The sequence below is a fragment of the Rhinoraja longicauda genome, chromosome 17, assembly GCF_053455715.1.
Source record: "Rhinoraja longicauda isolate Sanriku21f chromosome 17, sRhiLon1.1, whole genome shotgun sequence".
NCBI lineage: Eukaryota > Metazoa > Chordata > Chondrichthyes > Rajiformes > Arhynchobatidae > Rhinoraja > Rhinoraja longicauda.
The window spans coordinates 3,009,557-3,031,371 of record NC_135969.1 but is presented as its reverse complement, the minus strand read 5'-3'; the positions used below and the strand labels follow the sequence as shown (position 1 = coordinate 3,031,371).

The window sequence follows — 21,815 nt, the reverse complement described above, 5'->3', positions numbered from 1 at the left end:
AAAACATTGTAATCTGCTTTACCACAACTTAGTAATTCCATCTGCCTGAACATGATCCATCTCCCTCCATTCCTTGCATAATCATGCGTCTGTCCAAAAGCCTCTTAAACGCCACCATTGTATCTGCCTCCACCACCACTAGCAGCATATTCCAGGCACCCACCAAAACAAAACATGTGTTTTGTTAGTGTGTTTCCTTTCTGTAACCTGCTCCATTACAGCTACACAACTAATTAACAGAGGCTTTACACTCGAGTCTTGGGTTCAGCAATTTTAATTCAGGATCCCCATGGCTACTGCCTCATGGGTAATATATTCACGGTACTGCACCACAGAGCGCGCTGTTCCCATAACAACATGCGCCACCCATCTCTCCACAAACCTTGCCCCTTTTACCTTCGAGCTATCTCCTCTCGTCCTCGACATTTCCACATTGGGAAATATGTTTTGATTGTCGACCCTATCTATACCTCTTATCATTTTAGATACTTCTATCAGGTAGATGTCCCCTCAACCTCTGTGTTCCACAGAAAACAATTCTTCCTCTTTCCTTTCCTAAATATTGGGGTCACTTTGCTGCCTCCAATCCAATCCACAGTTCCAGAATCTGCAGAATATTAGAAAATGATATCCAGACATTCACTATCTCCACAGCCACTTCAACAATTGCTGGCTCTCCTCTTGTACATTCTTTCGTTCAGCTTTGCAATGCTGGTTAAAAGAAAATGGTAAGTTCAATGCACCAAAAGTGCCTTTGCGTCAGAAAGCTGCTATCAACTTGCTGACTCCACTTTTAACTAAAGCACAGACTGCATGGAAGCAGGTCCCTTAGCAGTTATCTGCTGCCACTTTCCGTACATTACCAATTCATTAGAAGTGACATGTGCTAGCATTTTGTACATCTGAATGCACACATTCCCTCAAGCTTCCCAAAACAGTCAATAAAACCAAGAGCATTGGGATGGGCTGAAGATTTGATAGGCAAGTCCCTGAACAACCTCACAAGCATTTGAAAAGATTGCTCCCAGAATTTGTGACACAAGGTCACGTGAAAAACTTTGGGAGCGCCAATGTTTTTTATACCGTTAGCTAAACTTGGCCGTTTGTTTTCCAGACTGGAGGTGAAAACGTGTGAACTACAGACACAAAATGCCGGAGTAACTCAACGGGACAGGCAGCATCTCTGGAGAGAAGGAATGGGTGACGTTTCGGGTCGACACCCCTCTTCAGATGCTGTACTTGAGTGAACTATATTGTGAATTATACTTGACAGCTCTCAACGCCCACATCAGTGCAAGGGCTGAGAATGCTGTAATGTCTTGATCAAATAGTATTGAGGGTCCTCATATCTCCAGGTGCACAGGGCAGAGCAGATCAGCAAAATTTCAGCAGAGCTGTGCAGCTCAAAGAAAGCCAGACTCACCATTAGGGGTGTTCAGACAACAACAAACTTCCCCAACATGTGCAAATACCAGTGTCAACTGAGTCAAGATCTCGCATCAGATGATGAGATCTACTGGAACGACCCCCTCTTGCTCAGTACACCAATGGTCTTGGGAGTTAACAACATCTTCTACTTCTGCCTTGCGTTCATTCCCAATAGGCTGAATCAGTCTGAAGAAGGGTCTCGACCCGAAACGTCACCCATTCCTCCTCTCCTGAGATGCTGCCTGACCCGCTGATTTACTCCAGCACTTTGTGTCTACCTTCTTTCCCAATACTTGTGCAACCAATACAATCTAAAACCTAGCTGCATTGCTGAACAAATCTCCAAGCAGGCTTAAAAGATGAATTTAGTTTCAGGGACCCTGTTAATTTGGAAGTGCTCTTTAAAACACAGTGTCTCCAAAGCAGAATGTGGTTGGACGAGAGAGCCTCTATATAAAACCTCTATGGATGATCAAGTAGTCAACTAAGTCTACCATGCACCTGTAATAGTATATCTAAACTGGTTTAAAACTCGAGATGTTGAACCAGAAGCATTTCATTCAGATTCCCTGTCAGTTTCAGACAAGCCTAAGAGAATTCTAATTTACCAGTGAACTAAGCTACATTTGACAGCTGTTTTATAATGCTTTTGGCAGAGTTTTCCCAAAGACTTAGATAGTCTCCATGAATATTTAATACTTACTGGTAAGTGTCCCAAGAGTCAGCAATCCAAGTGTGATTGATGAGAATGCATATATTCAACAAAAATCACTAAACAAAGACATCAATATTAAGGAATGATTTTGGTGACATTTATTATTTCCAAGCACATAAAAAACCAGCAGTAAATCACTATGAAAGCATTAAATTAAAAAAGTAGAAAAAAATCACAACCAGTTCTATCTATCGTTCTTTTGTTGCAGTGGTTTTTAAGGCATGTCCATGATACAAAGTTAAAGTCACAACACAAGCCAGCCAGTGAAGTAGGGCAAATTAAAGGACTGTCTGATGCACAGCATTTGGTCGATTCAAGTACACTTAGCATTTAAGTCAGTCTTCACATTTTATCACATTCCAACTACAAGGATTGCTTTTGTGGTATAGTAGCTGAACAAAATAACATTTTCACATTGTAAACTGCCTGAGAAAAAGGGTTGCATATTTTCCAAATTATATCTGGTATGCAATTGAAAAGTTTCCATTCACTGATCTTGAAGGCTCTTGACCTTTGCTGAGATGATCAAAGTACAAGTTAAAACCACAAATCAATTTTGTCAAGATAAATGTTCTTACAATCTCACAAAATAATGCAATTCAGTTGCAATGCAAACAGCTCAAACAAGGATATTCACACATTTTTCTTTGCAAATGGGCACTACTTCATAGTAGTGTAATTTAAAAAAAAACAAATTCACATACCAAAAAAAACATTCTGCAGTGTTAACCAAGCAACGCGGGTGAAAACTGTTAAAATTCTAATTTGAATACCAGTCTTTATTGCAAACGGTGGACTGATTATGATCACAGCAAACTCATTTATCTAACACAATGTACATTTTTCCATTGAGTTACACATTAGTTAGGATTTTTCATCTCAATATGCTGGGGAGACATAGGAAAGCTTCCTTAAAGCTGAAAATTTTACCTGTAAAATAGCTGAGCCATGCAGACCTTGACTCAATCGCTGGTCTACGTTCAATTACTCAACTAAAACTTCAATAAGTGCACAAACCCTCCTGAGTTGTCCTTTTCGCTTCTGTGCAGAGAAGAGTTTCCCTTCTGATCACTGTACCATGACCATACTGCAAAACCTCTTCATGAACATCAGGCCTGGGCCAGTATGGTCGGGCAGTGTTGTCCGTGTTATTCAACAGCCAACTGAATCTACCCATTAGGCAGATACAGCAGCACAAACAGGTCTCTGACAACCATACACCAACAAGTGATCAAACTTTCCCGTGAGGTAGGGATGAAAACATATTAGAAATTAGCAACAACACAAGGTACCACAATTTAAAAAGATGGTCAACAAATGTTCCTGGGCCGTTTTAGGCAAAACTCTCTTCATGTCAACTGCTTTCTTCTCGAGATCAATTGGTTGGTTAATCTATGCTCCACAGTCTCGACCGAAGACCGCTTATCCTGCTGGGAGTTATGCTTGTATGGAAGTGAATGGGGGATAGCGAGGACCCTGAAAGAAATCAATACCATTATACTATAGTCTGAAAACTCCAGAGGGCAAACTTTCAATGCATATTATTCAAGTGAGTTCCAATCAATGAAAAGGATGTTCCAAGCAATATCCAGGGTCTAAAGAAGCATCCCGATCCAAAACATCACGCATCCTTTTTCTCCAGAGATGCTGTCTGACCCGCTGAGTTATTCCAGCACTTTGTGCCTGTCTTTTGCTATAAGCCAACATCTGCAGGTCTCTGTTCCTCCTGACTTGTACACAGATCTTTCTTGGTGTCTTCTGATTTCATTGTATTTACACACCAAAACAAAATATTTGTTTATAATCTACCAACCCGATATATGAATTGTTAGCAACAAATCAAATGTTTCTGGAAATGAATGTACTGCATAGTGCGTTTATTTTTAAAGGTAGTGATATCAAACATTAGAACATCGAACAGCACAGGAACAGGCCAAACGGCACACAATGTCTACATCAAACACAATGCCAAGTGAAACTAATCCCTTCTGCCTGCACATTATCAAAACCCCTCCATTCCCTGCTTATTCATGTGCCTGTCCAAAAAAAATAGTTTAGAGATATTTGAGTTCAGAGATATAGCGTGAAAACAGGTCCTTCAGCCCACCGAGTCCATGGCGACAACCAATCACCGTAAACTAGCTCTCTGTCCTACACACTAGGAGCAATTTACAGAAGCCAATTTACCTACAAACCCGCATGTCTTTGGAAGGTGGGAGGAATCCGGAGCACCCAGAGAAATCCTATGCAGTCACGGAGGGAACGGACAAACTCTGCACAGACAGCAGCCACGTTCAGCATCGAACCTGGGTCTCTGGTGCTGTGAAGCAGCAGCCCTACCGCTGCATCACTGCAGAGTATTATTATACCTGCTTCCATCAACCTAGTTGGCAGTGAGATCCAGGCACCTACTACACTCTTTAAAAAACACCTTCCCCTGCACATCTCCTTAAAACTGCCCCTCTCACCATAAAAAATAGACTGGAGAAAAGCTTGGACTCTCAACCCTATTTATACCTCTCATTTTTATAAATGATCAGGACTCCTTTGAGGAAATTTCACAACGAAGCAGTAAAAGGGAGATGCAAAAAACTGCAGATGCTGAAACGTTGAGGAACAGAGTGGTGGAGAATCTAAAGATAGCTTCTTACCCCAACCACTGTCTTTCATTCCCTCTACAGAAGCTGCCTGACCCACTGGAATTCCTCCAGAAAGTAGGCACAAGGAATTGCAGATACTGGTTTCCGAAATAAGACAAAAAGTGCTGGAGTAACTCAGCAGATCAGATCAGAGAAGCATGGAGAATATGGAGAAGCATATGGTGGCGCTGCGGTAGAGTTGCTGCCTGGCAGCGAATGCAGCGCCGGAGACCTAGGTTCCATCTCGACTACGGGTGCTGTCTTTACGGAGTTTGTACGTTCTCCCCATGACCTGCGTGGGTTTTCTCCGAGATCTTCAGTTTCCTCCCACACTCCAAAAACATACAGGTTTGTAGGTTAATTGGCTTTGTAAATGTAAAAATTGCCCCTAGTGTGTGTGTGTGTGTGTAGGATAGTGTTAATGTGCGGGGATCGCAGGTCGGCGCAGACCCGGTGGGCTGAAGGGCCTGTTTCCGCGCTGTATCTCTAAACTAAACATGAAGAGATGACATTTTGGGTTTGGACCCTTATTCAGACTCCGGAGTACCCACAGAAGTTTGTCTTATTGATCAGGTCTCCCCTCAGCCTCCAAAAAAAAAAAATCCTAGTTTGTCTGATCTTTCTACAGCCAATATCCTTTAATCCAGGCAGCATTCTGGTAAACTATTTCTCCACCCTCTGCAAAGCCTCCACACCTTCCTGTAATGGCAGACCAGAACTGCACACAATACTCCAAATGCGTCTAATTAAAGTCTTATAAAGCTGCAATATAACTACCCAACTCATATATTCAATATCCTGACCAATGAAAGCAAGCACACCACATGCCCTCTTTACCACTCTATTTACTTGTGTTGCTACTGTCTTGGACCCCAAGATCCCCCTGTACATCAATGGTCCTGCCATTGACTGTATACTTCCCCTTACATTTGACCCCCCAGAATGCAACACAATATTCTTGCCTGGATTAATCTCCATCTTCCAAGTCTCCACCCAGGGCTCACGTTGTCGACCTCCCCGTGGTGAGCCCTGTCAACTGACCTCAGTCAGGCGAACGACAACAACAGAGACAGCAGAAGCAGAAGCAGCTTCATAACTTCTGCTGCCTCAAACGCAAGAAGAAGAAGTCTCCAGCCCTATTGGTGCCTGATCTACACCCTGCCATATCCTTTGACAACCTTCCAAAATTGTGAACCAATTTATCTACGTTTTCATCCAAGTCATTTACACTTATATATCAGAAACCCCAGAGGTCCCAGCATAGACCTCTGCAGAACGCCACTGGTCACATACCTCTGGTCAGAATAATCACTCCCCCCTTTCTTCAGTGGGAAAACCAGTTTGGAATCTAAACTACCAAGTCATTGTGGATCCCATGCATCCTAATTTGCTGGATCAGTCTACCATGAAGGACCTTGTCAAATGCTTTACTAAAATCTAAGTAGACAACATCCATTACCCTTCCCTCACCAATCGTCCTTGTCACCTCCTCAAAAAACGTCATCTAGTTGGTAAGACATGACCTGCCAAGGATAAAACCATGCCTACTATCCTTAATTGTCCCATTCTCTTCCAAATATGAGTAAAGAGGATCCCAAAATATTCTCAGTACCAGCTTCCTTACCACTGATGCGAGGCTCATCGGCCTATAATTTTCTGGAGCTGCGAGAGGCAAGGTGAAGCCAGCGGCGAGAGGCGAGGCGAGGTGAGGCCGGGCCAGCAGCGAGGCGAGGCCGGGCGAGCGGCAAGGTGAGGCGAGGCTAGCGGTGAGGCCGGGTCAGCGGCGAGGCAAGGCCAGGCTAGCAGCGAGGTGAGGCGAGGCGAGTACAGTGGCGAGGCAGGGCGCGGTGAGCGGCGAGGCATGTATTTTGCGGGAAATGTGAGGCTAAATCAGAATGGCGGAAATGAAATAAGAAAGCGGAAACTTTCCGCCAAATTCGGAAGGGTTGGGAGGTCTGGTAACTTGTCAGATCTTGCGACTTTATAAAAAGCACTTATCAATATAGACAATAGACAATAGGTGCAGGAGTAGGCCATTCGGCCCTTCGAGCCAGCACCGCCATTCAATGTGATCATGGCTGATCATTCTCAATCAGTATCCCGTTCCTGCTTTCTCCCCATACCCCCTGACTCCGCTATCCTTAAGAGCTCTATCTATGTGGTGGTGAATCTACATAATTCTTTGCCAAGGAAGGCTGTGGGTGCCAAGTCAGCGGATATATTTAAGGCAGAGATGGATAGATTCTTGATGAGTATGGGTGTCAAAGGTTATGGGGAGAAGGCAGGAGAATGGGGTTAGGAATGAGATCGATCAGCCATGATTGAATGGCGGAATAGACTTGATGAGCCAAATGGCTTAATTCTGATCCTGTCACTTATGATCAAAACTTAAAAGATAACATTCACACAACCAAAGTCAAGCACTTTCATTGAATAGTTCAAATGCAAAGAAATACTAAACATTCTTTAATTTAATTTAGCAGGTGTTAATTTAAGCATACTTTTGACATCAGACTGAATTGTTTTGTTAGATTTTAAATGGAGAAATGTTGCCAGTGTACAAGAAACAGAAACAAGAAACAGTAAGTGTGTTGCTGTTACACCCCTCACACCCCTGCAACAGTCTGTTTGAACTCCTTCCATCGGGCAGACGATACAAGGCCTTCTATGCCCGCACCTCCAGACTCAGGAACAGTTTCATCCCCAGGGCCATAGCTGCTATGAACCGGTCCTGCTGAGCCGGATGGTCACAGCACACAGTGAACCGGCACAGATCTACTTGCACTTTATTCTGTTTTAAAACTGTTTCTAATTTGTTTCATTGGGTTGTTGAAATGAATACTGACTAGCTAATTAATTTATTGCATCGTATGGGAGGCGCATTCCCAATCTCGTTGTACCCCTGTACAATGACAATAAAGATATATTGTATTGTATTGTATTATTCACAAAATGCTGGAGTAACTCAGCAGGTCAGGCAGCATCTCGGGAGAGAAGGAATGGGTGACGTTTCGGGTCGAGACCCTTGTATTGTATTGTTAATTTACCTGCTTGCTGTGGTGATGGGGTCTGTGGAGGTGCCAGATGATAACCTTGATCCCGTGGTGAAAAGAATGCATGATAGGCTGCAGAAGAAGAGAGATATTTAATAACAGGAAAATCAGAACAAGTCAGAATTTTACTTCAACTCAGTGATGCGTACCGATGACCATGACTGCAGTCCCAGCGAGTAAAGCAAAGAATGTGAAGAACATGACTTGATAGGAATTAATGAACTGCTGGAAAACTCCACCTTCCAAACGAGTTGTTCTGATATCTGCTGAGAGAAAATGAAAAGATAAAACATTAAAAATAAAACACTTCCACCTTAAAACTGCTGCATGTTATAATTCACACAAGTTTTAACAAGGTGATATTTCCACAGAAATTTTTAAGTTCATTTGCCTGGGAATGTGACATGCATTGAGGTCCAAATAACAAGGTATCTTTCCAATAAAACATGGATTAAATTTCAAAATTGCCAACTCCCATGACTAATATATATAGGCCGTACAGGATGCTAGATTCTTGGTTGGAAGAGTCCGGGCTCAACTGATTAGGCTCAAGATTTATTGGTTCAAGAATATGAATATATCTTCAGTGAAAACTTAAAAAACATACTGCAATTATGAATATGAAATATTCCTAAGATCAAGAAAGGCTGGGTCTCAATAAAATAATTCTAAAGCATGGACATGTGTCAATTCTTAAATATTTACTGTCAATGTCAAGATCCACAGTTCAACATTCAGGATATTATTCCTCTTGTATTAAAATCCTGAACAATTCCTTTATTTTTTCAACCTTAGAGGGAGTAGTTAAAGATTTCCCTACAGGGGTTGCATCTTCATAAGTTCATAAGTGATAGGAGCAGAATTAGCCCTTTCGGCCCATCGTCTACTCCGCCATTCAATCATGGCTGATCTATCTTCCCCTCTTAACTCCATTCACCAACCTTTCCCCCATAACCCCTGACACGGGTACTAATCAAGAATCTATCTGTCTCTGACTTAAAAATATCATTGAACTTGGCCTCCACAGCCTTCTGTGACAATGAATTCCACAGATTGACCACCCTCTGACTAAAGAAATTCCACCTCACCTCCTTCCTAAAGGAACATCCTTTTATTCTGAGGCTTAGACTCTCCCACTAGTAGAAACATCCTCTCCACATCCACTCTATCCAAGCCTTTCACTATTCGGTAAGTTTCAATACGGTTCCCCCTCATCCTTCTAAACTCCAGTGAGTAGAGGCCCAGTGCCATCAAGTGCTCATCAAATGTCATTCCTGGGATCACTCTTGTAAATCTCCTCTCCATCACCAACACATTCTTCCTCAGATATGGGGCCCAAAATTGCTTTCAATACTTCAAATGCTGTCTGACCAGCGCCTTATAAAGCCTCAGCATTACATCCCTGTTTTCGTACTCTAGTCTTCCCGAAATAAATGCTCGCATTGCATTTGCTTTCCTTACTACCGATTCGACTTCCAAATTAACTTTTTGGAATCTTGCACCAGCACTCCCAAGTCCCTTTGCACCTCTGATTTCTGAAGTCTTTCCCCATTTAGAAAATAATCTACATCTTTATTCCTACTACCAAAATTCATAACTCCACATTTTGCTCCGCTGTATTCCATCTGCCACTTCTCTGCCCACTCTCTCAACTTGTCCAAGTCCTTCTGCAGAGACCCTGCTTTCTCTACACTACCTGCCCCTCTACCTATCTATGTGTCATCTGCAATCTTCCTAATTGTCCAGTCAAGATATCTCACCCATATTGGGTAAACTGAGAATTTTTGAGTTTTTTTTTGTTGTCAATACAGAAAATATCAGTCTGGATGAAATAGTACTGTGTTATTATTTATGAACAAAGCAATTAGTAAGATGGATCTCCTCACTATGGAGTGGCCTCTACTTGCTTCCCTTCGTATCCTCCAAAGTACATTTCTTCAGGAGAGATCGGAATTCAAAGTACAGAACACCTTCAACAATATTCTATTTGGACCTCATTCTGAATCGATATCTAGATTACCCATAATTATTTCTGTAGTTGGATCCTATTCTAGAAGTGCCTATCAAACCATTACTCAAAAATTACATCCGGATGTATAAACTTACATTGTGCTTCATTATCATTATCAGAGATGTACAAAACTTTGACTGGAAGAGACATTGACTGGTCTGTCATCGAGTTGGAAATACTAAGAGTGGTTGATATTGGGCCATGGCTTATTAATCGAATGTCAGACAAGGAGACTGCAAACTTCACAGAGCAATGTGATCCATAGATTTTTTCCTTTTCTTTAACAACAATCAGTGATGATCCTGGTGTAACCTAAAAGGGAGTAAAGAACACTCATTATACAAAAACAAATACATGGATTGTCTGCTCCGTCATGTAACGTTGTGGCTGATCTGACCAACCTCAACTTCGCATTCCTACCTCTGTCCAGTAATCTCTTTCCCCCTTGATTATCCAGAATCTACTTGACTTATAGTAGAGGTATCCTGACAGTGTATCCACAATCGAAGGAAGAGACTTCCAAAGACTCTCACAGAAAGGATTTCACATCAGTCTTTAATTGTTGACCCCTTATTTTTGTAATGGTATTTTCGTTTCTAGATTCCCACAAAAAAATAAACATTCCCTCCACATCAGTGGACACAAAATGCTGGAGTAAGGGGCAGACAGCATCATTGCATAGAAGGAATGCGTGATGTTTCTGGGTGAGACTCTTCTTCAGACTCCCTGTAAATTACCTCCCTGCACATCCACCAGATCAAGACCTCTCAGGATTTTACATATTTGCCTCCCATTTTACAAGTTGCCTCCCAGCTTCCTAAACCTAAGTGGGTGTGTATCTAGCTTATTCAACTGTTGCTCGTAAGACAAGCTGCCTATCCCAGGTATTTGTCTAGTTAACCATTTTATGAACTGTCGGCCTTAAATGTATCCCTTAACCTGAATTGGTCAGTACATTATGGCTAGTTTTGCTTTTATGCTCTTGTTTAAAAGACGAGTCTTTGACCCATTTCCCTCTTCAAACTGAATTTAAAATTCAATGATATTATGATTGCTCTTTGAAAGGATGAATGAATGAATTTGTCCTTACTCAGTGCAAAACTCCAGGTCTACTGCACCCTGCTCTCTGGTAGACTAGAATATGCTGTTCTAAAAATCGAACTCAAAACTGTCTGATCCAACCTAACTTTTCCCATCATATTTTCCCAGTCACCATGTAATTTAAAATTTCCTCATGATCAATGCCATACCTTTCAGACAAGCTCCAATTATTTGCTGGTTAATACACAAGAGGATACAGAATGCTAGAGTAACTCAGCAGGTCAGTCAGCATCTCAGGAGAACATGGATAGGTGACGTTTCACAATGCTCGAGTAACTCAACAGGTCAGGCAGCTTCTCTGCAGAACATGGATAGGTGACGTTTTGGGTCGAGACTTCAGATCTGTAGAAACTAGGAACTGTAGAAGCTGCAGAGTCTGAAGAAGGGTCTCGGCCCAAAACTAAACGTCACTTTTCCATGCTCTCCAAAGATACTGCCTGACCTGCTGAGTTACTCCAGCACTTTGTGCCCTATCCCATTATTTTTTCATTTGAACATATGTACTCTGAATTGTTGTTGCAGTTATGCATACAAAGAAGCCTATCATGTAAAAAAGACAAGAACTTCGCCCCTATCCTTTTCTGGTAATGATTTGTTTAAAGCCACTTGATGTACATAAAAACAGAAAACGGTGGAAATACTGATGTGGGATGAGAAACTGAACTAATGTTTTCAGATCAAAGATCTTGGAAGGAGACAAAAGAAACTTGCCAAGCTATGGGGAGGAAGGGAATGTCGGTAGCAAGGAAGGCAAACGCAATATTCACATTTATTTAGCGAGGAGTAGAATACAAAAACAGGGATATCATGCTGAGGCTTTATAAGGCACTGGTCAAACTGCATTTGGAGTATTGTGAGCAGTTTTGGGCCCCATATCTGAGGAAGGATGTGCTGTCGTTGGAGAGGCTCCAGAGGAGGCATACAAGAATGATCCCAGGAATGATTGGGTTAACCTATGATGAGCGTTTGACGGAACTGGGCCAGAACTGGGGCAAGTGGGGGTGGGACAGGTGGATGGAGTGGGTCAGTGGGGAGAGGAGGAGGGGTAAGGGGGATTGAGTGGAGGGGGGGATTGAGGGTGCTACACCAATACAGGAGGCGCTTTGGGTCCAGGGCTCACTCAGTCACACCCTCTCCCCTTCCCTGTTTCCCCCTCTACGAGGAATGGGTCCAACGGGTCCACTTGGTCTAGGAACTAAATAATTGGCTTCCTCAATACAGGAAAGAGCGTTATCAAACAATACAAATTCTAGACAAAAGGAACTGCAGATGCTGGTTTACCAAACATGACACAAAGTGTTGGAATAACAGCAGCCACGTTTCAGGCCAGGATCCTTCTTCAGTCTGAAGGATATGAACCAGATGCAGGCAAATGGATCAAGCTTAGATGGGCATCATGGTTGAGCAGAGACCAGTTGGAGCAAAGGGCCTGTTTTGGTGCTGTATGACTATGACTGAAGAAATCACCTGACCCAAAATATTACCTAAGGTAGACACAAAATGCTGGAGTAACTCAGCGGGTCAGGCAGCATCTCGGAGAGAAGGAATGGGTGACGTTTCGAGTCGAGCCCCTTCTTCAGACTCAAGACTCAAATGTCACCCATTCCTTCTGTCCGAGATGCTGCCTGACCCACTGAGTTACACCAGCATTTTGTGTCTACCTTCGATTTAAACCAGCATCTGGGTTTTTTCCTAACCAAAAGATTACCTATCCATGTTCTCCAAAGATGCTGCCTGACCTGCTGAATTTACTTTGTGTCTCAAAGTAAATTCAACTATTCCATGTATTAGCACAACTCTGGCAGTCAATTTTTAAAAATGTATGAAAAATGTATGCATCAAAACGTCAAGAAGACTATTACCTCCAAGTTTGCCAGAATTTCAGAAGTTCCATATACTATCACATCAGTAGTTGTATGAAGGTTGCTTAAAAGTAGTTCTGACTGGTCAGTGTAAAAATCAGGTAAAAATGGGATATCAGCACCGATTTGCTCTCTAATAAATTGGACATTAAGTATCGAAGCTTTAACATTGACTGAGGTTTTGGCTTTGCTGAGCACTTTAAGTTGGTCATTAGTCAATTTCTGCATTGTAACAGCGCAGGTGTAATGTCCTAATATGGAAGAAAGGAAAATATGATTAGTGCATTGCCCAAATTTCCAATAATGATCAGCAAGATCAATCACAGTACAAAATACATCGGAAAACCCAAAACGTTAATTCATATGGTAAAAGCATTTTTTTTGGAATGATTTAATGTTCATTTTCTAGAGTAAACGATGATATTTAAACTACTTTAGTGAATATGGCACAGTGGCGCAGCGGTAGAGTTGCTGCCTCATAGCGCCAGAGACCCGGGTTCAATCCCGACCACGAGTGCAGTCTGCACGGATTTTGTACGTTCCCCCCATGATCGTGTGGGTTTTCTCCGAGATCTTCGGTTTCCTCCCACACTCCAAAGACCTATAGGTTTGTAGGTTTATTGTGCTTGGTATAACGATACGATACACTTTATTCATCCCCGGAGAGAAATTGGTCTGCCAACAGTCACAACACGATACACAAAAACTTGAAATTAAAAGTGATAAAAAAAATAAAAGGACACGCGACTGTTGGCTGGCTGCCGTGTGCACAGCGCCTTCACTGGAACAAACAAACAAACAAACGAGCAAACGCAGAGTTACCCCAGCAGAGGATTCTAAAATTTCGGTGCCCCCCTCCCCCACAACGGGTCCCCCTTTGTTCTCCCACCGTCCCTCATGCCGGGTCCCCATTGTTCTTCACGGCGGTCCCCCCATGCCGGGTCCCCATTGTCTTCCCCTCCCCCCTATCACGCTCCACCGCCACCGAGGTTCCCGAGACCACCGCCGAGGCTTCTTCGGCCAAGACAGGCCTCACTGCCCGGCTTCTCCGCAGTTGCCTGGGAGGCTTGTGGGGCAAGTCAGGCCAGCCAGGGAGCGTTCTAGTTTCTCGGTTCGATCATTGCGCCGCGGTTGTTCGGCAGGCGGATCGGGCACTTGCGACACCCTGGGACACTCCCTAGTGTTAATGTGTGGGGATCGCCGGTCGGCGTGGACTCATTGGGCCGAAGGGCTTGTTTCTGCACTGTATCCCTAAACAAAACTTTTTTTTAATAAATCACAGTTAAGTGCTAATTTTTACCTGTATGAGCATCAAATCCTGTCTGGACCTTAAATACATCTTCAGCTGGTATTTCTACTACATTATGAAATTGCAGATTGCAAGTCAAAATGGATTCTGGATGCATTTGATCAATTGCTTCCACATGTGCTGCTGTACAGTCTCCTGAGAGCAAAACAAACATCATGTTTTAAACCATTTGTAAATATACGCTGCAATTTAGGTTCAACGTGTGTAAATATTCCCTGCAACATTTGGTAACCTATTATTTTTGCAACAAGTTTTATCTTGCTTGCCATGTATTCTTCAAAACTGACCTCCTACGAAATTAGTTCAATGAAATCCCATGGACTTTTAGGACGTATTCCACCTGAACAGCAATCAGAAACAGCACCACTTTTTGAAATAAATAATTTGGTTTAACTTGTCAAGGCTGCAATGCTGACTTTGAAGTACTGAGCCCAATGTTAGGGCGAAGACGTGTCTGCTTTGAAGAACAAAAAAGCCTATTGCTTTGTTGATGTAAAATATTCACAGTTACATCTTCAATCTTATTAGGTCCAAATTTTATCTCGTGGTAATCTTAAAATATAAACACAGCTTCTTGGAATATACCAAAAGGGTAAAAACGTCACAGCATACGTAACGGATTATTTTTTTCTTCCCCCATATACTTTATTAAAGGTAGGTGTTGAGGGAGATATATTAAGAAATGCTTAAACCTGATGGCAAGTATCGAGGTTGATGTCTTTTGTTCCCATGGAATTCTTCAAAACTGGTCATGAAAGAAATGCTTTCATATAGATATTCTTCTGGTAAGTTCAGCTGTTTACCATTTAGGGGAATTTTAGCTTCAAGCAAAAAAATTCTATATTACTTCCTTCAGCATGATTTCCAAAAATGCTACGATAAAAAAGTGAAGGACTACGAGACAAAGTGAGTGAATGGGCGAGAGCAAATAATTTATTTTGGCAGATTAATTTTATATATAATTTCATAGTGTCAAAGGATTACCCTTCTCCAAGAAATATTGTATTAAGCGTTGTAGTTGCAGTTTATGGAGAGACAAAGAATTGCTTGGGGGACCAATCTGGCTAAGTAGATACTCAGTTTGGGTATGTATTTCATCTTCTGACTAATGAATAAACAAATGGGGATTAGGAAGGATGAAAGCATAACATTAAATCTCAAATGTACAAAGCCAAATCTTTACAATTGTACATCTTGTTAGGAAGTCCACTGCAGTCACTGACAAACAAGCTTTGGCAGCATTATGGTCTGCAGGGTAGCTCGATGTCAAACAGTTCATCTTTACATTTCCAAATTTCTTTCTTAATTAGCACTTAATTCTTGCTATTTTAAGGAATAGCTGTTGCTGTTGTTCGCCATGAATAGAGGCATCTAAACTGGGATCATGTCAATTATTAGAACAGCTATCTGAACAGAGAGGGTTGTGCAGGAAGGTGCTGGTTTAACCTGAAGATTGACACAAAATGCTGGAGTAACTCCGTGGGACAGGCAGCATCTCTGGAGAGAAGGAATGGGTGACGTCTCGGGTTGAGACCCTTCGGTTGTCTTATGTTTATTGACAAGTCTTCACTGCCAAGTAGTATTAAATATCTAGAGTGCAAAACCCACAGGGCGTAATTTTAGTGCACTTCTTACTTTCATTAAATTAATTACAGATTATAGATTGTATCTTTAATCTCTTAGTATATGGACTGAAGAAATACTTACCAAGAGTATGCCAGACTAGTTATTTAATTTAAGGGCAACTAAAACAATATTTTTTTAAAGATTCATTTCGTTTATTTGTTACAACGTGCCTACATGTAATAATGCAAACAACTAATTCTCCCTCAAATCAGTCAGCCACCTTATTTTGATTTAAGACTGAGTAAGTCCCAACCATCCTTTTATTTTCTTCATACTTCCAAACCTTCCCTTCAAACCTGTATTTTACAAAACTTGGCTGAACTCGTAGCTTATTTAATGCTAGATATTTATCACATGTGTAGAAGATCATGAGGGGAATAGATAGGGAAACGCACAGTCATTTAACCAGAGTATGTGGAATAAAGAACCAGGGGACATAGGTTCTGAGAGCAGAAAGATTTAATAGGAACCAGAGGAACAACTTTTTCACACAAGTGGATGGTGGGTATTTGGAACGAGCTACAAGAGACGGTAGTTGAGGCAAACACTATAACAACATTTAAAAGGCATTTAGATAGATAAATGGATAAGAAGGAGGGATATGGGCCAAATGTGTCAGGTGGGACTTGTCTAGATGGAGCATCTTAGTCGGCGTTGGGCCGAAGAGCCTGTTTCTGTGCTGTGTAACTCTATGACTAGGTTTTTCTATTTAGAATTTCTCTCGGATAATTTGAAGGGAAAGTGCTCTGGTATTTAATTTTGCCTGCATTTTCCTACCATTATACTGGAATGTTTTCCCGCTCACAACCTGGGTAAAAACAAAACTTTAAATCACAAATTAAAAATCTTTTAAGATGTGGAATGGTCAGCCTGAAATCAACCTTGTCCTGATACTTCCTCATCAATATTCAGGACTTGTCAGTCACAAAGATCCAGCACTGTTAAATCTCCATACCATAAATGGAAGTTTAGCAATAGAAGCCAGCATAAATGGAAGTGATGTCAGAAAATAGAAATGGATATTCGTTGCGTGATTTTTGACATGCCCTCAGAGTCCTAAAAACACCAACGCCTTCCACTTCCAAACATGCACTTAGTACTTTGACATTTTTAGCAAATTATTTAGCAAATCCATAAGAATATGCTGGAACATTTATTTCACTTCAGGAAATTATTTACCCATTGAAAAAGCTTCAAAAAGCTATACAAGAGCTTGTTAATGTTGAGTTGAGTATATTGAATTATTTCAAAGCTTTAAGAATGGAAAAATCATCAAACTAAACAATATTAGTTTAACATTTATTATATTAGATCTGCTTTAAAATGTTTGGAAGCTCAGAGGTAAAAATCAGACCATATCTTTAGCAAATTGATCACAATCTAAAGTTTCCTAACCTTTCTTATTTGGAGTTTTGCATACAGTTCTGGTCGCCCAAATCTAGGAGAGATGTGGATGCTGTGGTGAGGGTGCAGAGGAGGTTTCCAAGAATGTTGCCTGGTTTAGTGGGTTTCAGGTACAGAAAAGGTTGGATAGACTTGGAATGTTTTGTCTTGAATGTCAGAGGTTGAGGCAAGACTTGATAGAAGTATATTACATTTTGACTGGGGTAGACAGGACAGTCAGAACCTTTTCCCCCAAGGTGGAAATGTCCAACACTAGAGGGCATAGCCAAGGTGAGAGGGGGAAAGTTAATGGAGATGTGTGGGACAAGTTTTTTTTAATGCATTTTAATGCATTGCCTGGGGTGGCGGTGGAGGCTAATATGATTTAAGAGGCTTTTAGATAGGCACATGGAAGTGCAAAGAATAGATGGATATTCATCATGTACAGGCGGATGAGATGAATTTAACATGGCATCATGTTTGGCATAAACATTGTGGGCCGAAGGTCCCACACTTGTGCTGCACTGTTCTATGTTCTATCATATTTCATCATCTGTCGAGGCCAGCTCTCAGCTAAGATCAAGGCCATGACTCATTCGATGCTTATTAGCATTGAGTGCATTTTGGTTTAGACTGGTTTCCAACAGCTGCACTGCATTTTGTTTATAAATCACTTGTTCTCGGAACATCCTTGACACATCCGGTTGCTAAACACTTGAACTCGCCTCCCACTCCCACACTGACCTTTCTGTCCTGGGCCTCCTCCACTGTCAGAGTGAGGCCCAATGCAAATTGGAGGAACCTCCAATTTTTCGTTTAGGCAGCGATATGAATATTTATTTCTCTCACTTCCAGTAGCCCTTGCTTTCCCTCTGTCTCCACCCCTCACCCATCCCAGTTCCCCGACCAGTTTCACTGTCCTCCTGATTAATGTTATTGATTGTATGCCTCCTGTCACCTTCTCCTCAGCTAACAATGACCCATTCTACATTTCCTTATCACCATCTACTTTGATCTGTGTTTTCACACCTTACCCATCCATTTCTCTTTGTCTCCCTTTCCCCCAACTCTCAGTCTGAAGAAGTGTCTCGACCCAAAACATGACCCATTCCTTCTTTCCAGAGATGCTGCCTGTCCCGCTGAGTTACTTCAGCATTTTGTGCCTATCTTAGCACATCATGGGCAGTGATGTACATCTGGAAGTGGTAAATGTTGTAATGTAAAAGATGTGGCTGCCGAATTATGCATCTGATAAAAATGATCGGTTTTAGTGGCGATTTTGATTGGAAGTTAAAAATTAAACAGGAGATTAAACTCAATTTCTTCAAAATATTAGCAGAGGATCACCGATATTTGAAAGTAAACAGGGCTTGGAGTGTCACCAAGTTAAGAGTTTAAATTTCATGCAAAAGATGCCAACAGTTACTGCAACAATTTCTCAACACTGGTTGTGGGAATTTGAGCTCACTCCATTGTCTGACATGGTGCTTGAATTCACATTCTCCTGACACAGGAAAGATAGCATGAACACCAACCAATGGCTGACACGTTGTTGTTCAGTACTGCAACTAAAGAGCAAGATTTACTTTAGTTTTTAGTTTTAGTCGCCAGGTATCGTTACTTATTGTGGGCGCTGTCGCATGCTGTCCCCAGTTTTGCTAGGTTGTCTTAGATGCATTTAGAAGCACGTAATATTAAATTAAGTAAAGTCATTTGAAGATGCCATAAAATACTTGTGTTTAACCAATTTATTTACCATCAGGAGATTTGACAGGTAGATTGGAGGCGACAGTTTGAGGGTCAGGTAAGCGTGGGAATTTTCGCGATGTTTATGGCCATCAGCGATTACATTTAAAGTAGGCACCCAACCCAGATATGCAACCCAGAAACCAGATATGCATTTCCCGTACATTTTCAAAGAATGCCCATACTCCGCACAAAGCGTTGATAAGCGTGGGAATTTCGCGATGTTTCCGAAGACGGTGTAATCTCGACCTGACTCGGCATTGTCGTGGTCATTGTCGTCGAGTAAAAAAAAATTTTGCCGATCTGCTACGACTTTGACAGTCGCCGGCAGTCACCTAAAAAATCGCCTAAGTGGGACAGGCCCTTTACTCCAGCTTTTTGTGTCTCCCCTGATATTTGTAAATGATGTTAGATGACAATATGGACCACCACAGTCACCTCCAAAGGCATTAAACAGGAACATCCATTTTTTAGGTCAGTCTTGTTGTGTCGAAATAATGCACATTCTGTTCTGTTCACTATTAAGACTGCACAAAGCAGACTGGATTACAATCTCAACTACTGTGTAAACCCACTCCATTCCCTCCACCCACCTCCCAAAATCCAAGTCTCCCTGAGAAAAAATACCTTTCATGTTGTCACTGTTGTCTCCTAAGATAATGGGAAACTTAAATGGCACAGTCTCAGCCTGGGTCGTCAGTCTCACATCACTCTGCAGTTGAACAAGAGTCTTGCCTGCATTCTTAATCACCAGCTGCAAAACAATAGTGTTTGCTAAATTAACATATTTAATCCATTAGAAATCACAACTAATGGCAGCGCGACAAATTTGTGGATAGTTACATTAATCTGCAATGATAAAATAACTAAAATGTGTAGGCAGTGCCTCCAGTAATGAGATTTAAAGGGTTGGAGCAAAAAGAATGCAAAAAATCTATAAAACCCTGCAGATGCTGGAAATCTAAAATTTAAAAAATGCTAGAAATACTCAGTAGATCAGGCCACAGAGACATCTCCTGCACCCCCTCCTCGGGTTTGATCCTGACTGGGGATGCTGTCTGTACAGAGTTTGTACGTTCTCACTGTGACCACGTGGGTTTTCTCCAGGTGTCCGGTTTCCTCCCTCTCTCCAAAGACGTGCAGGTTTGTAGGTTAATTGGCCTCTGTAAATTGCCCCGTGTGTGTAGGATAGAACTAGTATAAGGATGATTGTTGGTCAGCACGGACTCAGTGGGCTGAAGGACCCATTACCACTCTGTATCTTTAAACAAAACTAAACTAACTAGTCTGACCTGCTGAGTGTCTTTAGCACTTTTTATTATTGGAGCGAAAAGGTCTTTTTTTCCCACTCCCAAAAGTTATTGTCGACAAAAAACTTAAACCACACAATTAAACTAACTAGGAATGTAATTGGTCGTGTACGTTGAAGGTATTGGGAATGAAGATTCAATGCTAGATGGAGCTCTTAAGGATAGCGGAGTCAGGGGGTATGGGGAGAAGGCAGGAACGGGGTACTGATTGAGAATGATCAGCCATGATCACATTGAATGGCGGTGCTGGCTCGAAGGGCCGAATGGCCTACTCCTGCATCTATTGTCTATTGTTTATTGGTGGTCTTGAATACCTCGCAGTCACCTCATTTACTTAGGAGCCCATTTCTGACTAGATTGTACGTCTAATTGGCTGAGCGTGAAAGCTTGCTGTATGTTAACTAGATATAAACATCTCACGTTGAGTTGCCAATTTGTGACCAAATGGCTATTTTTAAGGGCTTGATTTAGCTGTGGGAATAAGTCAGAGAAATAAAGCAATGCATCGATTTGGTGAAATGTTTCTTATGAAACACCAGAGCAGAGAAATGCAACAATCATAAATTGTTTGTTGTTTACTTTTTAATGAATGGAGTAATGACTTTGGGATAAAGATGATAAAAGTTGTGCTTTACATGGTGAAAGGACCATTTCAAAAAAAGAATCAGCTAATAGCCTAATTGCTTTGTATGAAATGATTTAAATACATTTAAATTTATGCAAGGCAAACAGTTGGCAGGTGCATCGTTTACAAAGCAATTATTTACATAAATGAAGGATGTAAAATCACAAACAAATTGTAAATATTGTTTTGGCTTCTGCACTATGACTGCACTTCTGATAGGGGAAAAAAATAGAAAGTTACTGTGGAGAAATAGATTACTTCATGTCAGTGCAGTTTAAAAAAAATGCATCAGGAACTATTCAATGCAAATTAAAACACATTTGAAGAAACAATCCAGTTCAAATAGATTTAAAGCTCCTGTATTGACTTTGTTAGTAGGAAAAATCCAGACTCAAATGAACTTACTTACAGTACCAAATGTGCACTGAGGGATTGTCAATTTAACATCTTGTAAACTGTCAACAATCTATCCAAATTGATAGGAAAAGTTTGGATGGATATGGGCCAAACACAGTAGAAGGGATTAATGTACATCGGCATTTTGGACAAAATGGACATGTTTGTCAGTTTGGCCGATGGTCCCGTTTCCGTGCTATATAATATGAATTTAAACCCCCTGCAACAAGGTTAATCATAATAAATCCTTACTAAATGTTTGGAGGGGAGGGGGGTGTCAGGGTTAGTGAACATGGTGCAGTGAAGAGAAGGAAAACATACAATAGAATAATTCTCCATGGACTCTGAATGAAATGAACATTAAGGCTTAATAATCACTTTTGATTTTATATTATTCATAGTTAGAATAAAAAGTTAACCTCATTACAGTTGCGTTGATTGTATCTAGCTGTACCATCCAATACATTGGAATCTGTGTCACAATCTCAGAAATGCATGCATTCCACTACCCTCCAAGGCCAAGTAAAGATTCCCACCATCTACAGAAGGGTAATTTTCTCTTGGTGTAGACATGAGTAATTTAGTGAAATATTAAAATATAATCCCAGTTA

The 21,815-nt window shown here is 41.3% G+C and overlaps 1 protein-coding gene across 2 annotated transcripts in view; it reads right to left on the bottom strand.

Annotated features, from left to right (window-relative positions):
- Positions 1–2,237: 2,237 nt before the first annotated feature.
- Positions 2,238–21,815, bottom strand: part of nup210 (nucleoporin 210) — a 132,550-nt gene continuing 112,972 nt past the window's right edge. Inside the window, exons 34-40 of one of the 2 annotated variants that reach the window (XM_078413937.1) lie at positions 19,501–19,627; positions 14,110–14,253; positions 12,810–13,060; positions 9,942–10,158; positions 7,985–8,101; positions 7,830–7,907; positions 2,238–3,619 (exon numbers count right to left, since the gene is read on the bottom strand). In XM_078413937.1, the coding sequence (XP_078270063.1) occupies positions 3,531–3,619; positions 7,830–7,907; positions 7,985–8,101; positions 9,942–10,158; positions 12,810–13,060; positions 14,110–14,253; positions 19,501–19,627 (1,023 nt within the window). In that variant the 3' untranslated portion in view covers positions 2,238–3,530. The remainder of the gene's footprint in view (positions 3,620–7,829; positions 7,908–7,984; positions 8,102–9,941; positions 10,159–12,809; positions 13,061–14,109; positions 14,254–19,500; positions 19,628–21,815) is intronic. The other variant, XM_078413938.1, reaches the window with a different exon arrangement.